The sequence below is a fragment of the Quercus robur genome, chromosome 9 (genome assembly GCF_932294415.1).
Source record: "Quercus robur chromosome 9, dhQueRobu3.1, whole genome shotgun sequence".
In the NCBI taxonomy this organism is placed as follows: domain Eukaryota; kingdom Viridiplantae; phylum Streptophyta; class Magnoliopsida; order Fagales; family Fagaceae; genus Quercus; species Quercus robur.
The window spans coordinates 40,908,102-40,923,975 of record NC_065542.1 but is presented as its reverse complement, the minus strand read 5'-3'; the positions used below and the strand labels follow the sequence as shown (position 1 = coordinate 40,923,975).

The window sequence follows — 15,874 nt, the reverse complement described above, 5'->3', positions numbered from 1 at the left end:
TTCTAACATATATAGTAGTGTTGGAATAATAACATGTGAATGTGAGCAGTGGTACTAATCACTAATTAGTTACTATTACATTGTGAAGTCTTACATTAGATAATAATGACAAAAATAAGTGATTGAAATATCATAGCTATGCCCAAACTTATATGCTTAAATTTTTGGATTACATAGTATCCCTATATAATTATATTAGTTACTCAATTGGAATTTTCATAAAGAGTTATTTCCCCAACAAATAGCATATTTAGATAAAAGTGGCTTTGTGAGAGAGAAGAAGAGTAGGAGAAAATTAAAAAGAGAGGAGAGGGAAAGATAAATGTCAAGTGGTTATTAACATTACTTTTCCAGTCATCTAACCTCTAACTTGACTCTGTTACTTAAGTAGTCAAAAGTCTTATAACTCACTAACTTGACTCTGCTAATACTAATAAAGTAGCCAAAAATCTTTTAACTCAGTAACATTGCCCAATTCTCCCATATAGGAGAGCACCTAGGTTCAAAACTTCAAATACTCCTCCCTCGCTTGTTGAGTTGTTGTAAGGGAGAATAAAAATACTACTTTAGTAATTTTTATTGTATTAACGATCACAAGCAATATTTTAGCCATACTAGCATTTTCTATTAGGTAGATGACGTGAATTTCTTTTTTTTTTTTTTTTTTTTATACAAGATAAAAATTATACTCTAGTCTAATCTAAGTGTATATATGTGTGAAACTTCCTCCTGGAGACTTGAATCCTAGTCCTTGCCTCCCACACCCCACAAGCACTTATACTTGTGAAGTGATCATCGCACCAAGAGTGTGCAGTAGTGATGACGTGAACGTTGAAATTGGAATTTATTACCAAAAATTCAAGGATTAAATGAAACAGGAGAAACATCAAGGTCCAAAAAGAAAACATCTCCTATTTATGAGGACAAAAAGTGAATTTTATTTTGCTCATTATAGATTCATAGGAAGCAAAATATTCCATTACTATCTAAACATCCATCAATCTCCTCAACCCCATGAACAGATTAATCTGGATAGCAAAACTATTTCACTTATCAGCTATAACCAAAACCACCACACCTTAGTAGAAAGGACTTTGTGGATAATTGGTTCCCATGATCAAGCAAAAGAACTAAAGTTTAACAAAACAAAAGTGGAAGAAAAAGGGCTAGTAAACTCTAGAGTGGCCAAGAGTCTTTTATATTTAACTAAATGTTCCACCTCAAGTAGAGGGACATGCATCCTAGAGATTTTAGAATAGATCCTCTCTAAGAGCTAGGTACCACTCAACTTAAGAGGCTCAATGTGAAGCAAAATTGAAATAGAACTCAAATTGAAATAGAACTCTTATTCAACTAAAACACTAAGGAAGTAAATATCTAAAACGTGTATTTAAATGGAGAGATAAGAGTGAAATAGTGTTTGGGTTGCAATGGGTTTTTTCACTCTGTAAGATTTTTGTGTGGTTCTCTTATCTAGAGATCTCAAGTGGGATATTTAAAGACCCACAAAAGTTGACAACGTTCATTTCAGTTCTTACAAATTAGGACATGAACGTTAAAATTGAATCTCTTATCCACCTCACTGCCCCCATTCACGACTCATTATTCCTGAGAAATCTCAACTGCATATTTGACAATGTCGAACCCCACACAACCAATCATAGCCAAAACATGCAATTCCATTATTTAAACAATTTTATTAATAATAATCATCTCATAGACAATATTGTGTAAGGTAATTTCTTTTGAGAATTACACACATACACATTGTGGGTTATTTAACCACACATTTCAACATCCATATTGTAGGCTATTTGGCCACACAATCCAACACAATGGACATATATTTTTCAATTATAATTAAGAGCTATCCAATTAGAGCATTCACATCAAAGATGTGAAAATGCTAAAATCTCATTTTTACCTCTCATCCTATCAAAAAGTCACACACATCAAAGGTGCTATACTTAAAAATTTTAACATCTTAGCTACAATAGAATGTCATCTTTGACATTTTACTGTAGCTCAAAAAAAAAAATTTTTAAAAGGAAACTGTAGCTTAAATCTTAATATATATTGATGTGCAATGAAAATTCCTAAGTCGTTTCCTGTCCATATGCATTGTCCAAAGGAAAGATAAGAAGGGAAATCCTCGCCAAGCTCCTCGTCCGTCTGTCCTTAAAAGACAGACAAGCTTACTATCGTCCATCTGTCCTTGAAGGACAGACGAGCTTTCTACCGTCCGTCCATCCGTAAAGGACGGACGAGTTTACTACCGTCTCTTCGTCCTTAAAGGACAAAGAGGCTACTACACCATGTCTCCACCTAGTGAAAGAATGTACCATCGCTAGTCAAGTTCAACCGTTGTGAAGTGCAGATTTCTAAAATAATCTAACTTCTACGTCTGTTATGGAAGTTACCTTCGAGTCTTTTGGATTCCCCAACAGTAGGAACGGTTACCAAACAGGTAACCGCTCCCCACATACTATATAAACACACGCCAATGAAAGAGTAAGGGATTCGGTTTTTCTGAGACTTTCAATTTACGAAGTCATACAAAAGGCTAACTTCACCATCGGAGGATTCTTGGCCGGCTTCCACTGGTCTCCTCTGAGTTTTCTGTTTGTTTTCTCAGGATACAGTCACAAATTCATCAAGGCCCGGCACGTTCAGTCCACTGATATCACACGATTCATCATATATATATATATATATATTAGGCGAAAAGCCACTTTTAGTCCCTACATTTTTAGGCGATTCCCATTTTAGTCCTTACATTTTATTTTTACCGCTTTTAGTCCTTAACCTGAAAAATGCTTCTCGTTTTAGTCCCTACCGTTACATCAGAAATGGAGAAAGCTGACGTGGCAAATGGCAAGAATAAATAATAGTAAATTAATGTCCACGTGGCCTAAATTAATAATAAAAAATGTTTTTTGGCATTAAAAAATGCCACATCAGCATCTAAATTAAAAAAATTAATTTATTAATTTTAACTAAATAAAAAAAATTAAAAACTAAAAACTACATGAATTGAGATCTAAGTATGTCTTGAACAAGAACACAAACCCAGATCTAAAAACACAAACCCAAAAATTAAAATCCAAAAATTAAAAATCTTAAAATCACCATTTTCTCAAACCCAGCAATATCATCAAATCCTAAAGCCTTATAGTATCAAATCAATCCAAAAATACAACACAACCAATCCAAACAAAAAAATCTCAAACTCAGAACAACCCATCTCATTTAAAAAGAAACCTAGCAAACCCAGATCCGGTGGCCATGCTCCCCGCCGATGAGCTCTTCTCCGATGGAAAGCTTGTTCCACTACAACTCTCGTCGGTCAAACGTGAGAGAGCACATCCACCTGAAAATCGCATAGCCCATCCACCTGAAAACCATCGGCCCATCGTGAACCCATCAGCCCGACCAGATCAGGTCCGAGGTGGCGGCACGGCGGCGTTGAGTTCTCTTTCTCTCCCTCTTTCGCATTTGGCTTTTGTCGCTAGTCTTGGATTTTTTGGGGGGGGGGGGGTGTTTGTTGATTGTGTTTGTTGGGAGTGGGCCACAGTGTTTGTTCTAAATTCGTGGGTTTCATGGGTAAATTTTTGTTGAGTTGTGGTTCCAATTCGGGTTAGGGTGGCGGTGGTTGGTGGTTCCGATCTAGGTTTGGTGCGTGGCTTGCTTCGTGGTTTGGTTCTTCATTTGTGGTTTGATTTGTGATTTATTGGTGGGTTTGGTCACTGTGATTGTCCCTGGGTTCGTGGCTTGCTTCAGACGTGGTGGTTGATGGGTTGTTCTGAGTTTGAGATTTTTTTGTTTGGATTGGTTGTGTTGTATTTTTGAATTGATTTGATACTATGAGGCTTTAGGATTTGATGATATTGCTAGGTTTGAGAAAATTGTGATTTTGAGATTTTTAATTTTAAGATTTTAATTTTTGGGTTTGTGCTTTTAGATCTAGGTTTGTGTTCTTGTTCAAGACACACTTAAATCTCAATTCATGTAGTTTTTAGTTTTTAATACTGTTTTTTATTTTTTTTATTTAGTAAAAATTAATAAATTAATTTTTTTAATTTAGATGCTGATGTGACATTTTTTAATGCCAAAAAACATTTTTTATTATTAATTTAGGCCACGTGGACATTAATTTACTATTATTTATTCTTGCCGTTTGCCACATCAGCTTTTTTCGTTTCTGATGTAACGGCATGGACCAAAACGAGAAACATTTTTAGAATAGGGACTAAAAGCGATAAAAATAAAAGGCGAAACTACACAATTGGTCCCTAAAGTTTACCCTATGTGTGCAATTAGTCCCTCAAGTTTAAAGCGAGCACAACTAGTCCCTTAAGTTTTAAATCTGAGTTGTATTGGTCCTTTCACTAACTTCTGTTAACGGTGTTACTTACGTGGCTAACTTCACAATGACTTGACATTTTCTTTAATGATGTGGCATATTTTTAATTAAAAAATTACAAACTAATTGAGAAAAAATATTAACCGGTGTTTACCAAAAAAAATTCTATATTTTCTACCTACTGTAAAAACCCACAACGAGAGAGAAAGGGAGAGAGGAAAGAAATCAAACCCCAGCCCGCCTGAAATTCCATGCCCTAGTCGCCGCCGGTAATAGTCCAAGCCGTAGCTGCCGCCGGCAACGGCACAACAGCTAGCAGCCGCCAACGACAGTCACTACCCTAGCAGCCGCCGGTGACAGCCACTGACTCGCCTCCCTCATCCTCTCGCACAACCACTGACTCGACTTCGTCCTCCCATCTCAGGTATTACCCTCTTTCCTATGGTTTCTCACCTCAATTTAGGTCCATGTAAGATTGTTTTTTTTTTCCTGTTTTTGTATCTATGTGTTAGATTCAGAACACGAAATTATGTGGTATGAGAAACAAATTTGGTTATGATGTAGGATGCATAATTATCACCAAATTAGAAAACTTCCTGTGTTTGTAAATGTGGTTGTGCAACCCATTTAGGCCATATGATACTTCATGTGTTCGTCTGTTTCAGGTCAAACAAAATTATCACCAAGTGTACAATTTTATATTTTTCCTCTTTATTTTGTAATTATAAAGTGTCAGATTATTTTATGTGATTACATGTGTTGTGTAGGTCAGAAAAGTTTATTTTTGAATAAATATATAAATATCAGTGCCGGTTGTGTCAATAAGTCAGAAAAGTTTATTTTTGAATAATGGTGGACCCATTTGTGTCAATAAGTCAAATAATATCACACAAGGAGAAGGACCACATATTGTTTATTGTTTAAATGTTGTATTCATGCATAGTTTTAGTTAGAATTCCATGGCTTTTGGTTTCTTAAATACTACTAAATAGGGTATGATAATCAAATGCTTTGAGGAAGTGTGTGAGGTTTTGCAGCTTTATTGTTTTTTCTGTATTGTGCTGAAATGGTTTGACAGAATCAGTTTTATTGTGTAAATGTGTTATTTGTGTATAATTATCCAAATGTTACTGGTTGTGAATGTTAACACAGGTTTTGTTTGAGTATAAATGTATTGTGCACGTGAGGCAAATTTTCATTTGTTAAATTTAATAGAAGAATATTACATGTTGGTTTTGATTGAGTAATACCTATATAACTTGACAAATCTAATTTGGTTTTGTCTAAGTATTACCAGTTGTGAATATTAGGACTTAGGAGGCAAATTTAGTTTGGTTCAATTTTTATCCCTTAAAGTATCCAACAAAATGGCCTGCATACATAAAAAATAAATTTACAGCTCAAATGATGATTCTTTATTTTATTATTTAATTTATATTGAAATTGTATAGTAACTTTTTAAAAATAATCCAGTCCTTTGCTATGTCTATTTTTAATGGTAAATTCCTTGCTCTTGTTGTAGGGATGGATGACTTTGACTTCGCAATCACCCTTTACTATTGGGGGAAGATTAGGAATAATCCATACAGATAAGAAGGAGGGGAGATAAAGATATATGAAGATAATAATTCTGATGAAATGTCACTTGTTGAGATATGGAATAAGGCCAAAATTTTTGGGTATGGTGAAAATGATGTATTTATGTATAGAGTGCCTACTATGCCATTTGCAGGTGGTTTAAAACCTTTGGAGAATGATGTTGATGTAATGAACATGGTGAAGTGTATTAAAGGTTATAATGAAGTGGAAGTATACGTTATGTTTTTAGATGATTATGAGAATGCTATTTGTAATGAGGGAGATGGGGAAGATGGTGATAATGAGGGGGGTAATCTTAATGAGGGAGATAAAGTAAATGGAGCTGTTAGTGAAGATGATAGTGCTCCTAAGGTTCATTTTGGATGCAGTGAAAGTGATGACGATGATATGTTTGCACAGTATATTAGCAGTGGTGAAATAGCCTCCAAAGTAAATGGCTTACCTAATGAGACCTTGTGTCTTAGAAAAGATAAGCAGATGAAACTCAAAGAGGGGAGAAAGGGAAAGGCTATTGCATGTGGGGTTAGTCCTAGTAGGGTTGGTGGCAATGGGGTTGATCATAGTGGTGTTGGTCAAAGTGAGGTTGGTGCAAGTGGTGTTGGTCCTAATGGGATTGATGCAAGAGGTGTTGATTCTACATGGGTTGATACAAGTGGGGTTAATCCTAGTGCAAGTGCACTTGTTGCATTTGGAGCTGATAGGGATGAAGATAAGTGGGAGTCAAAGACATCTACAAGTCTGGTTAGTTCATCTGATGATGAAACTAGGCCTAGGTATCCTCAATACCATCCACCAGAATCTTTCTCTGAGGTGCACTTTGAACTTGAGATGCAGTTTGCCACCAAAAAGGACGTCATAGATGCTATCAAACTCTACTCTATTTTCAAAGGGGTTCCAGTAAAGTTTAAAAAAAATGACAAAATAAGGGTAAGAGTAAAATGCACAGATAGATGTCCTTTTGAGTTGTATTGTGGAAAGATGAAAGATGAAGATACTTGGATAGTGAAGAAATTGAATCCTGAACATAGTTGTGGGAGGTGATTTAAGAACAGATTTGCATCTTCAAATTGGCTTGGGAAGCATTTGGTGGATGATGTGAGGAGTGACCCAAATGTGAAGATGTCCGTTATCAAAGACCGAGTTGTAAATAAGTTTAAGGTTCATATTAGTAGGTATCAAGCATCTAGAGCAAAAGGTAGGGCTAAAGAATTAGTGCATGGAACTTTTACAGAACAATATGCCCAGTTGGGGGATTACTGTGAAGAATTGTTGAGAAGCAACCCTGGGTCTACTATACTAATCTCTACCAATAGACCTCAACCACACTTGCAGCCAAAATTTGAGAGATTATATGTATGTTTGGATGCTTGTAAGAGAGGCTTTTTAGCTGCTTGTAGGCCTTTCATTGGTGTTGATGGATGTCATTTGAAGGGTGAGTATCCAGGACAGATCTTGACAGCAGTTGGCAAAGATGGCAATAATGGTGTTTACCCAATTGCATTTGCCGTGGTTGAGGAAGAAACAAAGGACTCATGGACATGGTTCATGAAAAGGTTGCTTGATGATATTGGAAGTTTAAGGGATGAAGGGTGGACCTTCATGTCTGATCAGCAAAAGGTGAATTGAACTTTCATTTTATTTTATTCTTTAAATTTGGATAATGTACCTTGCTATAAATTCACACCAAATTAATTGTATTCTAATACATCCAATAATTTTGTATTTTATGTCTTCATTGTAGGGATTAACACAAATGTTTGATGAGCTCATGCCAGGTGTGGACCATCGATTTTGTGTTCGACATCTATATAATAACTTTAGTAAGGATTATAAAGGTAAGCTACTAAAGGATCGCATGTGGGCAGCTGCTAGGGCCACTAACATGTCTGAGTTTCAGTTTGAAATGGGGAAGATCAAGAAATTAAACATAAAGGCATGGGAATGGTTGGTAGGAAAGGAACCTAGGTTTTGGACAAGAGCAGCTTTTAGAAGGTATCCCAAGTGTGATGCACTAACCAACAATGGATGTGAAAATTTTAATTCTCAAATATTGGAGTATAGGGATAAACCAATAATTACTATGTTGGAGGAGATTAGATTGCATCTGATGGCTTATTATATTAAGAAGAAGGAGAAAATTACAAGGTATCATGACCCTATATGTCCTAGAATCCAAAACAAGTTAGAGACTGAAAAAATTAATAGTACAGATTGGGTTCCAGTTTGGTGTGGGGATAGCAATGAATCAAAGTTTGAAGTATCAAAATTGCCTGATAAGTATGTAGTTGACATAAAGCAGCGTACATGCTCATGTGGATCATGGGACTTAACTGGGATTCCTTGTGCACATTCTATAGCTGCATTGGGATATATGGGTCACACAATTGAAGATTATGTGCATCATTGCTATAGTATGGAGTCCTTAACCCAGACTTATGGGTCATGTATATACCCTATTAGTGGTCCTAAGTTGTGGCCACGGAGTGACAGAGAAACCATACTCCCTCCTAAAAAAATAAGACAAGGGGGAAGGCCTAAAAAGAAGAGAAAGAAGGAACTTGGTGAGCTAAACAATCCATATAAGATGAAGAGGAGAATTGGTCATGTTAAATGTAGCCAATGTGGGACAGTAGGCCATAACAAGAGGAGGTGCAATCCCGCTACTCAAGCTAGCAAACAACTTCGAGTAAGGCTTGTAATAGTTAGATTTTTATTTTTCTTTATTTTTCCCTTGTTGATAATGCGCTAATAAGTTGTGACCTAACATTTATAGGTGAGAGAGCCAAATGTAACAACACATAGTTTGGAAAACCAAGAACATGGGACATCTTCAAGCCATGTAGAACCTACTAATAGGGCAGCACCTCCACCGTAAACAAGCGAGGAAGCATATGCAAGTCAGTATAGTCAAAAAATACATGTGAGTGATTGCAAGTATATATTTATATTTTTTAGTCTCATATGAAAAAATCACAAATTTATTGTTAATGTACTGATATGAAACTATAATGCATTTTCAGGTTAGGAAAACAAATGTCACAACACAAAGTCAACCAACACCCCAATGTGAAGGAGTACATCGAAGTCAACCAGCATCTCAGGTTATTTTTATTACATTTATATGTTTCAACAAAATTACCAATGTTGTTTCTAGTAGATTAATATCCTTGTGCACCTGTTCAGGTTGGACCCAACGAAGTTACAAGAAATTATAGTTTTGGAGTGTCAGTAGAGACAATGACTGCTGCAAGTGAGACATCAAGAAGAATTACAAAATTTTATAAGAATGCACAAGGGCAAAAGTGAACGACATTTCTTGTGGTTAAATGTGCAGAAGTGAAGGTGCTTGCGAAGATAAATGTGTATTTTGAAGTGGATAGAACATTTAGATATTTATATGTTATTGTTTGAAATAGTTCGAGGATTACTAATATTTGGAACAATTTGAAGAATAGGTTATTTGATGTTACTATTTTGAACATTTTAATCGGTGCAATTAATATGATGTTTATTGGAAACCTTGTCAGATTATGCAATTGGCTATATCAATTGTTTAGATATATTGTTATTCCCTGGAATGGTTTAATTTGCTTTATTGGAGGAAACCAAATAGAAAGCAGTCAACAATTGGCTTATTTGCTTTATTGACTTGGCTTATTTGCACGAAACCAAATAGAATGCACTAGTAGAGCAAATATATTAGAATGCTAGAAAGAATTGGCTTATTTGCTTTATTGCTTTATTGGCAAATTGCATGACTGTCATGGTAACAAGCATGGACAAAACTCATTATACAAGTCAAAGATTGGGAGTTCAAATCTTCATAAAAAGCATGACTTGCAAACGTACAAGTAGTTAGGCTCTCTCTCATGCACACACACACAATCAAGAAACACCAAATTAATAAATAAAAACAAAAGAGAAGGTCGTTCAGTTATGGGGTAATCTTTTTAATATATATTCACAAAAAGTAATACAAAGTAGAATGGGAAAGTAATTTTCAGCCTTCCTTTATCCTTTTAGGCCCCATGATTATGATAATGCAAAGCAAATTAAAACCTAATACAATCTGCCCTGCCCTTTTGAAGAATCTCATGGGAACCAAACACAATTGAATTTATCTTCCCAAAATTTAATCCCATCGCATTCTTATACAATAGGATAGTCTTGAAAGTTGATACATTCATTGGCAGCAAGGAAAGAAGCTAGACAATATGGCTTGGTTATGGTCCACCTTGCACCAAGGTTGATTCTGGGAAGTGGGAAAAGGAAAAAGCCACTCACAGTACAGTCCTATATACCTTCAGTATACATCCCTGCATAGACAATATAAGCACTGTCATGAACTTATATAAAACCTGTAAATAGAAACTATTTGGATCTATGTAAAAAATAAATAAATAAGTCATGCAATAGTATCCATCAACCATTACATCTCAAACGGATACACGAATTTTTGTTGCTTCTAAGGATTGCAAATAATATAATGGTACATACCCCTACTAGTTTAGTTCACTATATGATCTTTTCTTTCATATTCTATTTCTTTTGTTAGTTCTAATAGCCAGTAGTCAGTTTTTGCTGATATGCAAAGATTTGATTTCCATGTGATCCAAAAGTACCAATAAATGAATGATTAGAGTATCTCTAAGAACTGTTTTAGCCACAGCTCTAGAAAAAAGTAAATTACTTAATCTATGACATAAAAATTATAATAATACACAGACAAGTAGACAACTACAATGAATCACTAAAAGAAAATGTGTTACCTTAAACATATTTAAGTAAAATGGTCTTTCTAAATTGATCTTCATAATCATCTCCACAACACCAAATCCTGAATCAGCTACTCTTACCTTTACTGACCCATCAAGGAATTAAATAAAAGATACTCAAAAAAGAAAATTAAAAACAAAATCTACCCAGTTCCAAAAATCTCCATAGCTCAGCAATAGAACAATAATAATAGAAATATCACCCATTAAAAATAAAAAATAAAAATAAAAACAACTGGGTCTCAAAGTACAGCCTCAAACAGGTTTTCTTGTAAGTTTAGTAAAAGATAAAAAAAGACAAGAAAACAATGCTCCTGACATGGTTGTGCGAGAGGATGAGGAAGGTGAGTCAGTGGCTGTCACCGGTGGCTGCTAGGGTAGTGGTTTTTCACTATCTAAAACAAGCAACACAAAATAGACAGCAGAAAAAAAATAAATGAACCACACAGCAAACAGGCAAAAAACATGACACATGTTACCTGCAAAAAATATGATTAAGTTGCCCTTCAGTTCTACACTATCCAATAAAATAGTTCAAAATCATGTATGCCATAAATTAATTATAAATTCAAATTGCTATGCTAAAGGTTGGAAATTATGGTCTAAGCTAATGTGGTACCTTTTCTCTGTGAGTGGTCCCAGAAGTGATAGTAGTAACAGAGAACCATGGTACATACTACATAGATGAAAATAGTAAAACAGAAATCCAATATGTATATAACAAAAACATAACCAAAATAACCCCAGTAAAAGAAAAGGAATAAACCTGTATAGGGAGACATGGATGAATACTTCAACCAGTATCCCTCAGCCACAACAAAAAATAGCAAATATTAAATAAATAAATTGAATTAAATTAAATCAAAGATATTAGTATGGAATTAACAGAGCGGGCAGTCCAGAGGTGAATTCTGGTGAGAAAGGCAGAGATTTCAGCGTGAGAAGCAAGGATAAGGTTTTTGGGGAAGTATTTGGGGGATCACTCTGAATGTCACTGAAGCTATCAACCACAACCAATACCAAGGTTGTTGCCGCTGCTCTGTCTTCTTGTTTTGCTCTTTAGGTTTCAGTTCTTTTGGGTTCTCACCACTCACCAAAATAAGTGGTCAACAAAAGCACTGTTCACACAGTTGCTTCATTCTCTGCTTCAATGGGATAGTGAAAAAGTGACAAACTCTCCTTTATTTATTTATTTTATATATAGAGTATTGATAATGCACAATAAAATTATGAAATGGTGTTCTACAGGTTTGTAACTCATCTTTAGTGGTCAACAAAATAAGTGCGAGAGGATGAGGGAGGCGAGTCAGTGACTGTCACCGGCGGCTGCTAGCTGTTGTGCCGTCGCCGGCGGCAGCTACGGCTTGGACTATTACCGACGGCGGCTAGGGCATGGAATTTCAGGCGGGTTGGGGTTTGATTTCTTTCCTCTCTCCCTTTCTCTCTCGTTGTGGGTTTTTACAGTAGGTAGAAGATATAGAATTTTTTTTGGTAAACACCGGTTAATATTTTTTCTCAATTAGTTTGTAATTTTTTAATTAAAAATATGCCACATCATTAAAGAAAATGCCAAGTCATTGTGAAGTTAGCCACGTAAGTAACACCGTTAATAGAAGTTAGTGAAATGACCAATACAACTCAGATTTAAAACTTAAGGGACTAATTGTGCTCGCTTTAAAATTGAGGGATTAATTGCGCACATAGGATAAACTTCAGAGACCAATTATGTAATTTCGTCAAAATAAAATGTAAGAACTAAAATGAGAAAAATGTCGCTAAAAGTGGCTTTTCGCCTATATATTATTACCCACTTCAATTAAAATAAGAATTTCTCTCTCGTACTCTCTTTTCTTTCACCGTCTCTCTTTCTCTTTTCTTCTTTCTTTCACCGGCCTCTCTCTCTCTCTCTGCGGCTTCTGATCTGTCTCTCACCGACCTCTCTATCTGGCCTCGTGAAATAATCTTGCCTCATGAGGAAGGCTGAGCGTGAGGAGGAGTTCGACAGCTGCGGTGTGGCCAAGGAAGGCAACAATTTTGGTGGATCGATGAAGCTTTGCACGTTGAGGTTAGCGTATTGAGTTGATTAGAGGCATTGATTCGATCTAAAATTTAGGGCTGTGATTCTGAAATTTGGGTTTGAATTGGATTGGATCAGATTTTGGAGCTCCATTGAAATTTGTGATTTTGGTGGTCTGATTTGGTTGTGACTTTCTGCATTCTTCCTTAGAGTTTCCTGTAGAGATCTTATTTTAAACAAAAAGATCAGGTTATGTATGCGGAATCTGAATAGTATTACTTTTCAACCAAAAAAAAAAAAAATCAACTAGAGCAGTGTCTGTGAAGTACATGAAATCCATAACTAACTTTAACCACTTTTCAGTTCCAAAACCACTCCAACACATACTCACTCGGAAACAATCTATACTTGATCAGTTAAAGACATGTTCCAACCTAAAGAACCTGGGATCTGTGTTTGCCTCTATGATCAAAACCAACGCAAACCAAGATTGTTTTTTAGTGAACCAATTTATTAGCGCCTGCTCCAACTTTTTGCGAATAGATTACGCAATTTTAGCATTTACCCACATGGAAAATCCCAATATTTTTGTCTACAATGCAATGATAAGGGGATTTGTTCATTGTTTTCACCCAACTCAAGCTTTGGAATGTTACATACATATGTTGAGAGTTGAAGTTATGCCAACAAGTTATACGTTTTCATCGTTGATTAAGTCTTGTGCTTCGCTTTCAGCTTTGGGTTTTGGTGAAGCTGTGCATTGTCACATCTGGAGAAATGGGTTGAATTCACATGTGTTTGTTCAGACTGCTTTGATTGATTTCTATTCGAATTTTGGCAAAATTGGTAGATCAAGAAGGGCGTTTGATGAAATGCCTAAGAGAGATGTTTATGCATGGACTACGATGGTTTCTGCTTATGTCCGTACGGGGGATTTGAGTTCTGCAAGGGGATTGTTTGAGGAGATGCCTGAGAGGAATACTGCTACATGGAACACTATGATTGATGGATATGCAAGAATGGGGAATTTCGATTCTGCAGAGTTGTTGTTCAATCAGATGTCTGTAAGGGATATAATCTCATGGACAACCATGATCGCTTGCTATTCTCAGCACCAGAAATTTAGAGAAGCATTAGCAATATTTAATGAAATGACGAGGAATGGGATCCATCCTGATGAAGTGACCATGGCAACTGTTATATCAGCTTGTGCCCATCTTGGAGCTCTTGATTTAGGAAAGGAAATTCATCTTTATATATTGCAGAATGGATTTGATGTTGATGTTTATATTGGGTCTGCGCTTATTGATATGTATGCCAAGTGTGGGAGCTTAGATAGGTCACTTTCAGTGTTCTTCAAGTTGCGGGAGAAAAACTTGTTTTGTTGGAATTCAGTTATAGACGGGCTTGCAGTTCATGGGTATGCAGATGAAGCACTAAAGATGTTTAGGGGAATGGAGAGGGAGAAGATCAAACCTAATGGAATTACTTTTATTAGTGTTCTAAGTGCCTGCACTCATGCAGGACTTGTTGAAGAAGGCCGAAGGATGTTTTTGAGCATGACAGATGATTACTCAATCATTCCTGAAGTTGGACACTATGGATGTATGGTTGATCTATTGAGCAAAGCAGGCTTGTTTAAAGATGCACTAGAGTTGATAAGAAGCATGAAAGTTGAACCAAACAACATTATATGGGGGGCCTTGTTAGGTGGGTGCAAGGTCCACAGAAACTTGGAGATTGCTCAAGTTGCTGTTAAGGAACTGATGGCTTTGGAGCCAAACAACAGTGGCCATTACAATCTTCTGGTTAACATGTATGCTGAAGTGAATAGATGGGGTGAGGTTGGAAAAATCCGGGCAGCCATGAAGAATATAGGAGTGGAAAAGAAATGTCCTGGATCCAGTTGGATTGAAATGGAAAGGAAGATTCATCAGTTTGCAGCATCTGATAAATCTCACCCAGCTTCTAGTGAAATTTACCTATTGCTGGCAGAATTAGGTGGGCAACTGAAGCTAGTTGGCCATGTACATGAACTAATTTGGAGGGATTTAGCGTGAGCTGCCTACACCTTTTGGGGCATATGTAACATATTATTCTTTGGGGTTCTTTACATGGTCATCCCCGCTCAATTTGTTGGTAAGAATTGACCATAATCATTGGAAAATATAAAAAGAAGCTGAATGGTTTCTTTGCCAACATATAAATAAAAGCGAAGAGAAAAAGATTAAATTACCAACCAGGAAATTATCTCCAAAAACATTCTCAATTGATACAATCTAACGCTAATCTAATATGAACAGATATGAATATATGATCAAGTCAGCGTATGGTTTTTGGGGTTTGACATGCAGGACACCCATAGACAATTGAACTCCAGGCACCTACATCATTTGCTCAATTATATTGACTCTTCTAGACTAAAATCATACTAGAGCTTTTAAAAGGGACAACTGATCTTGCAGGTTTTGAACGAAGCAACACTGTTTTGTTATAGATAAACATATACTTGTTATTAACATTGTTTTCAAATCCGGACCGGACTAGGAGGTCCGACTGAGAAAACTGGAAACCAGGATAAAAACCGGTTTTTTAAGCATAGAGAACTGGAATTATTGTTAATTCTGTGAATCCCTTAAATCCGGGTTGGACTGTACGGTTCATGCCATACGGTCCAATCCCGGTTCAATTTTTTTTTTTAATAAAAACAACTTAACACAATTCAATTCTACTTAATTAAATTATCCATATCTTACAATGAATAAAAAAATTATAATTAAAATCCTTCAAAGATATTCAACTTTACTTCAAAAATCAATCATAAATTTTAATGTTTTTATGGTTATTATTTTATTTTTTTAACTTTCTTATTTAATTATTAAATATATGCTTGAAAATCATTAAATTTTCCTCACATATATAAATATATTAGTCAATTTTGCTAGTTTTATAAATTTAATATTTATATTTAGGCTTTAATTAATTATTAAATTAATTATGACATCATCATGGTTCGACCCTAGTTCAATCTTGGTTCGACCTTAAAAATCTTAAACCTCTCCCTTTTACGGTTCAATAAACGGTCTAGGTTTCAAAACTATACTTATTAATTCAAATCAA

General features: G+C 35.7%; 2 protein-coding genes across 2 annotated transcripts; both read left to right on the top strand.

Moving 5' to 3' along the window:
- The first annotated feature begins 48 nt into the window (after positions 1–48).
- Positions 49–9,511, top strand: LOC126698377 (uncharacterized). The gene is made up of 6 exons (XM_050395544.1): positions 49–4,787; positions 5,886–7,579; positions 7,704–8,648; positions 8,736–8,882; positions 8,983–9,063; positions 9,146–9,511. The coding sequence occupies exons 2-4, from the start codon at positions 7,082–7,084 to the stop codon at positions 8,835–8,837; spliced, it is 1,545 nt and encodes a 514-aa protein (XP_050251501.1). The 5' UTR covers positions 49–4,787; positions 5,886–7,081; the 3' UTR covers positions 8,838–8,882; positions 8,983–9,063; positions 9,146–9,511.
- A 3,063-nt stretch (positions 9,512–12,574) lies between these two features.
- Positions 12,575–15,001, top strand: LOC126698376 (pentatricopeptide repeat-containing protein At1g06143-like). The gene has a single exon (XM_050395543.1). It carries the CDS (start codon positions 13,084–13,086, stop codon positions 14,812–14,814), a length of 1,731 nt encoding a protein of 576 aa, XP_050251500.1. The 5' UTR covers positions 12,575–13,083; the 3' UTR covers positions 14,815–15,001.
- The last annotated feature ends 873 nt before the right edge of the window (positions 15,002–15,874 follow it).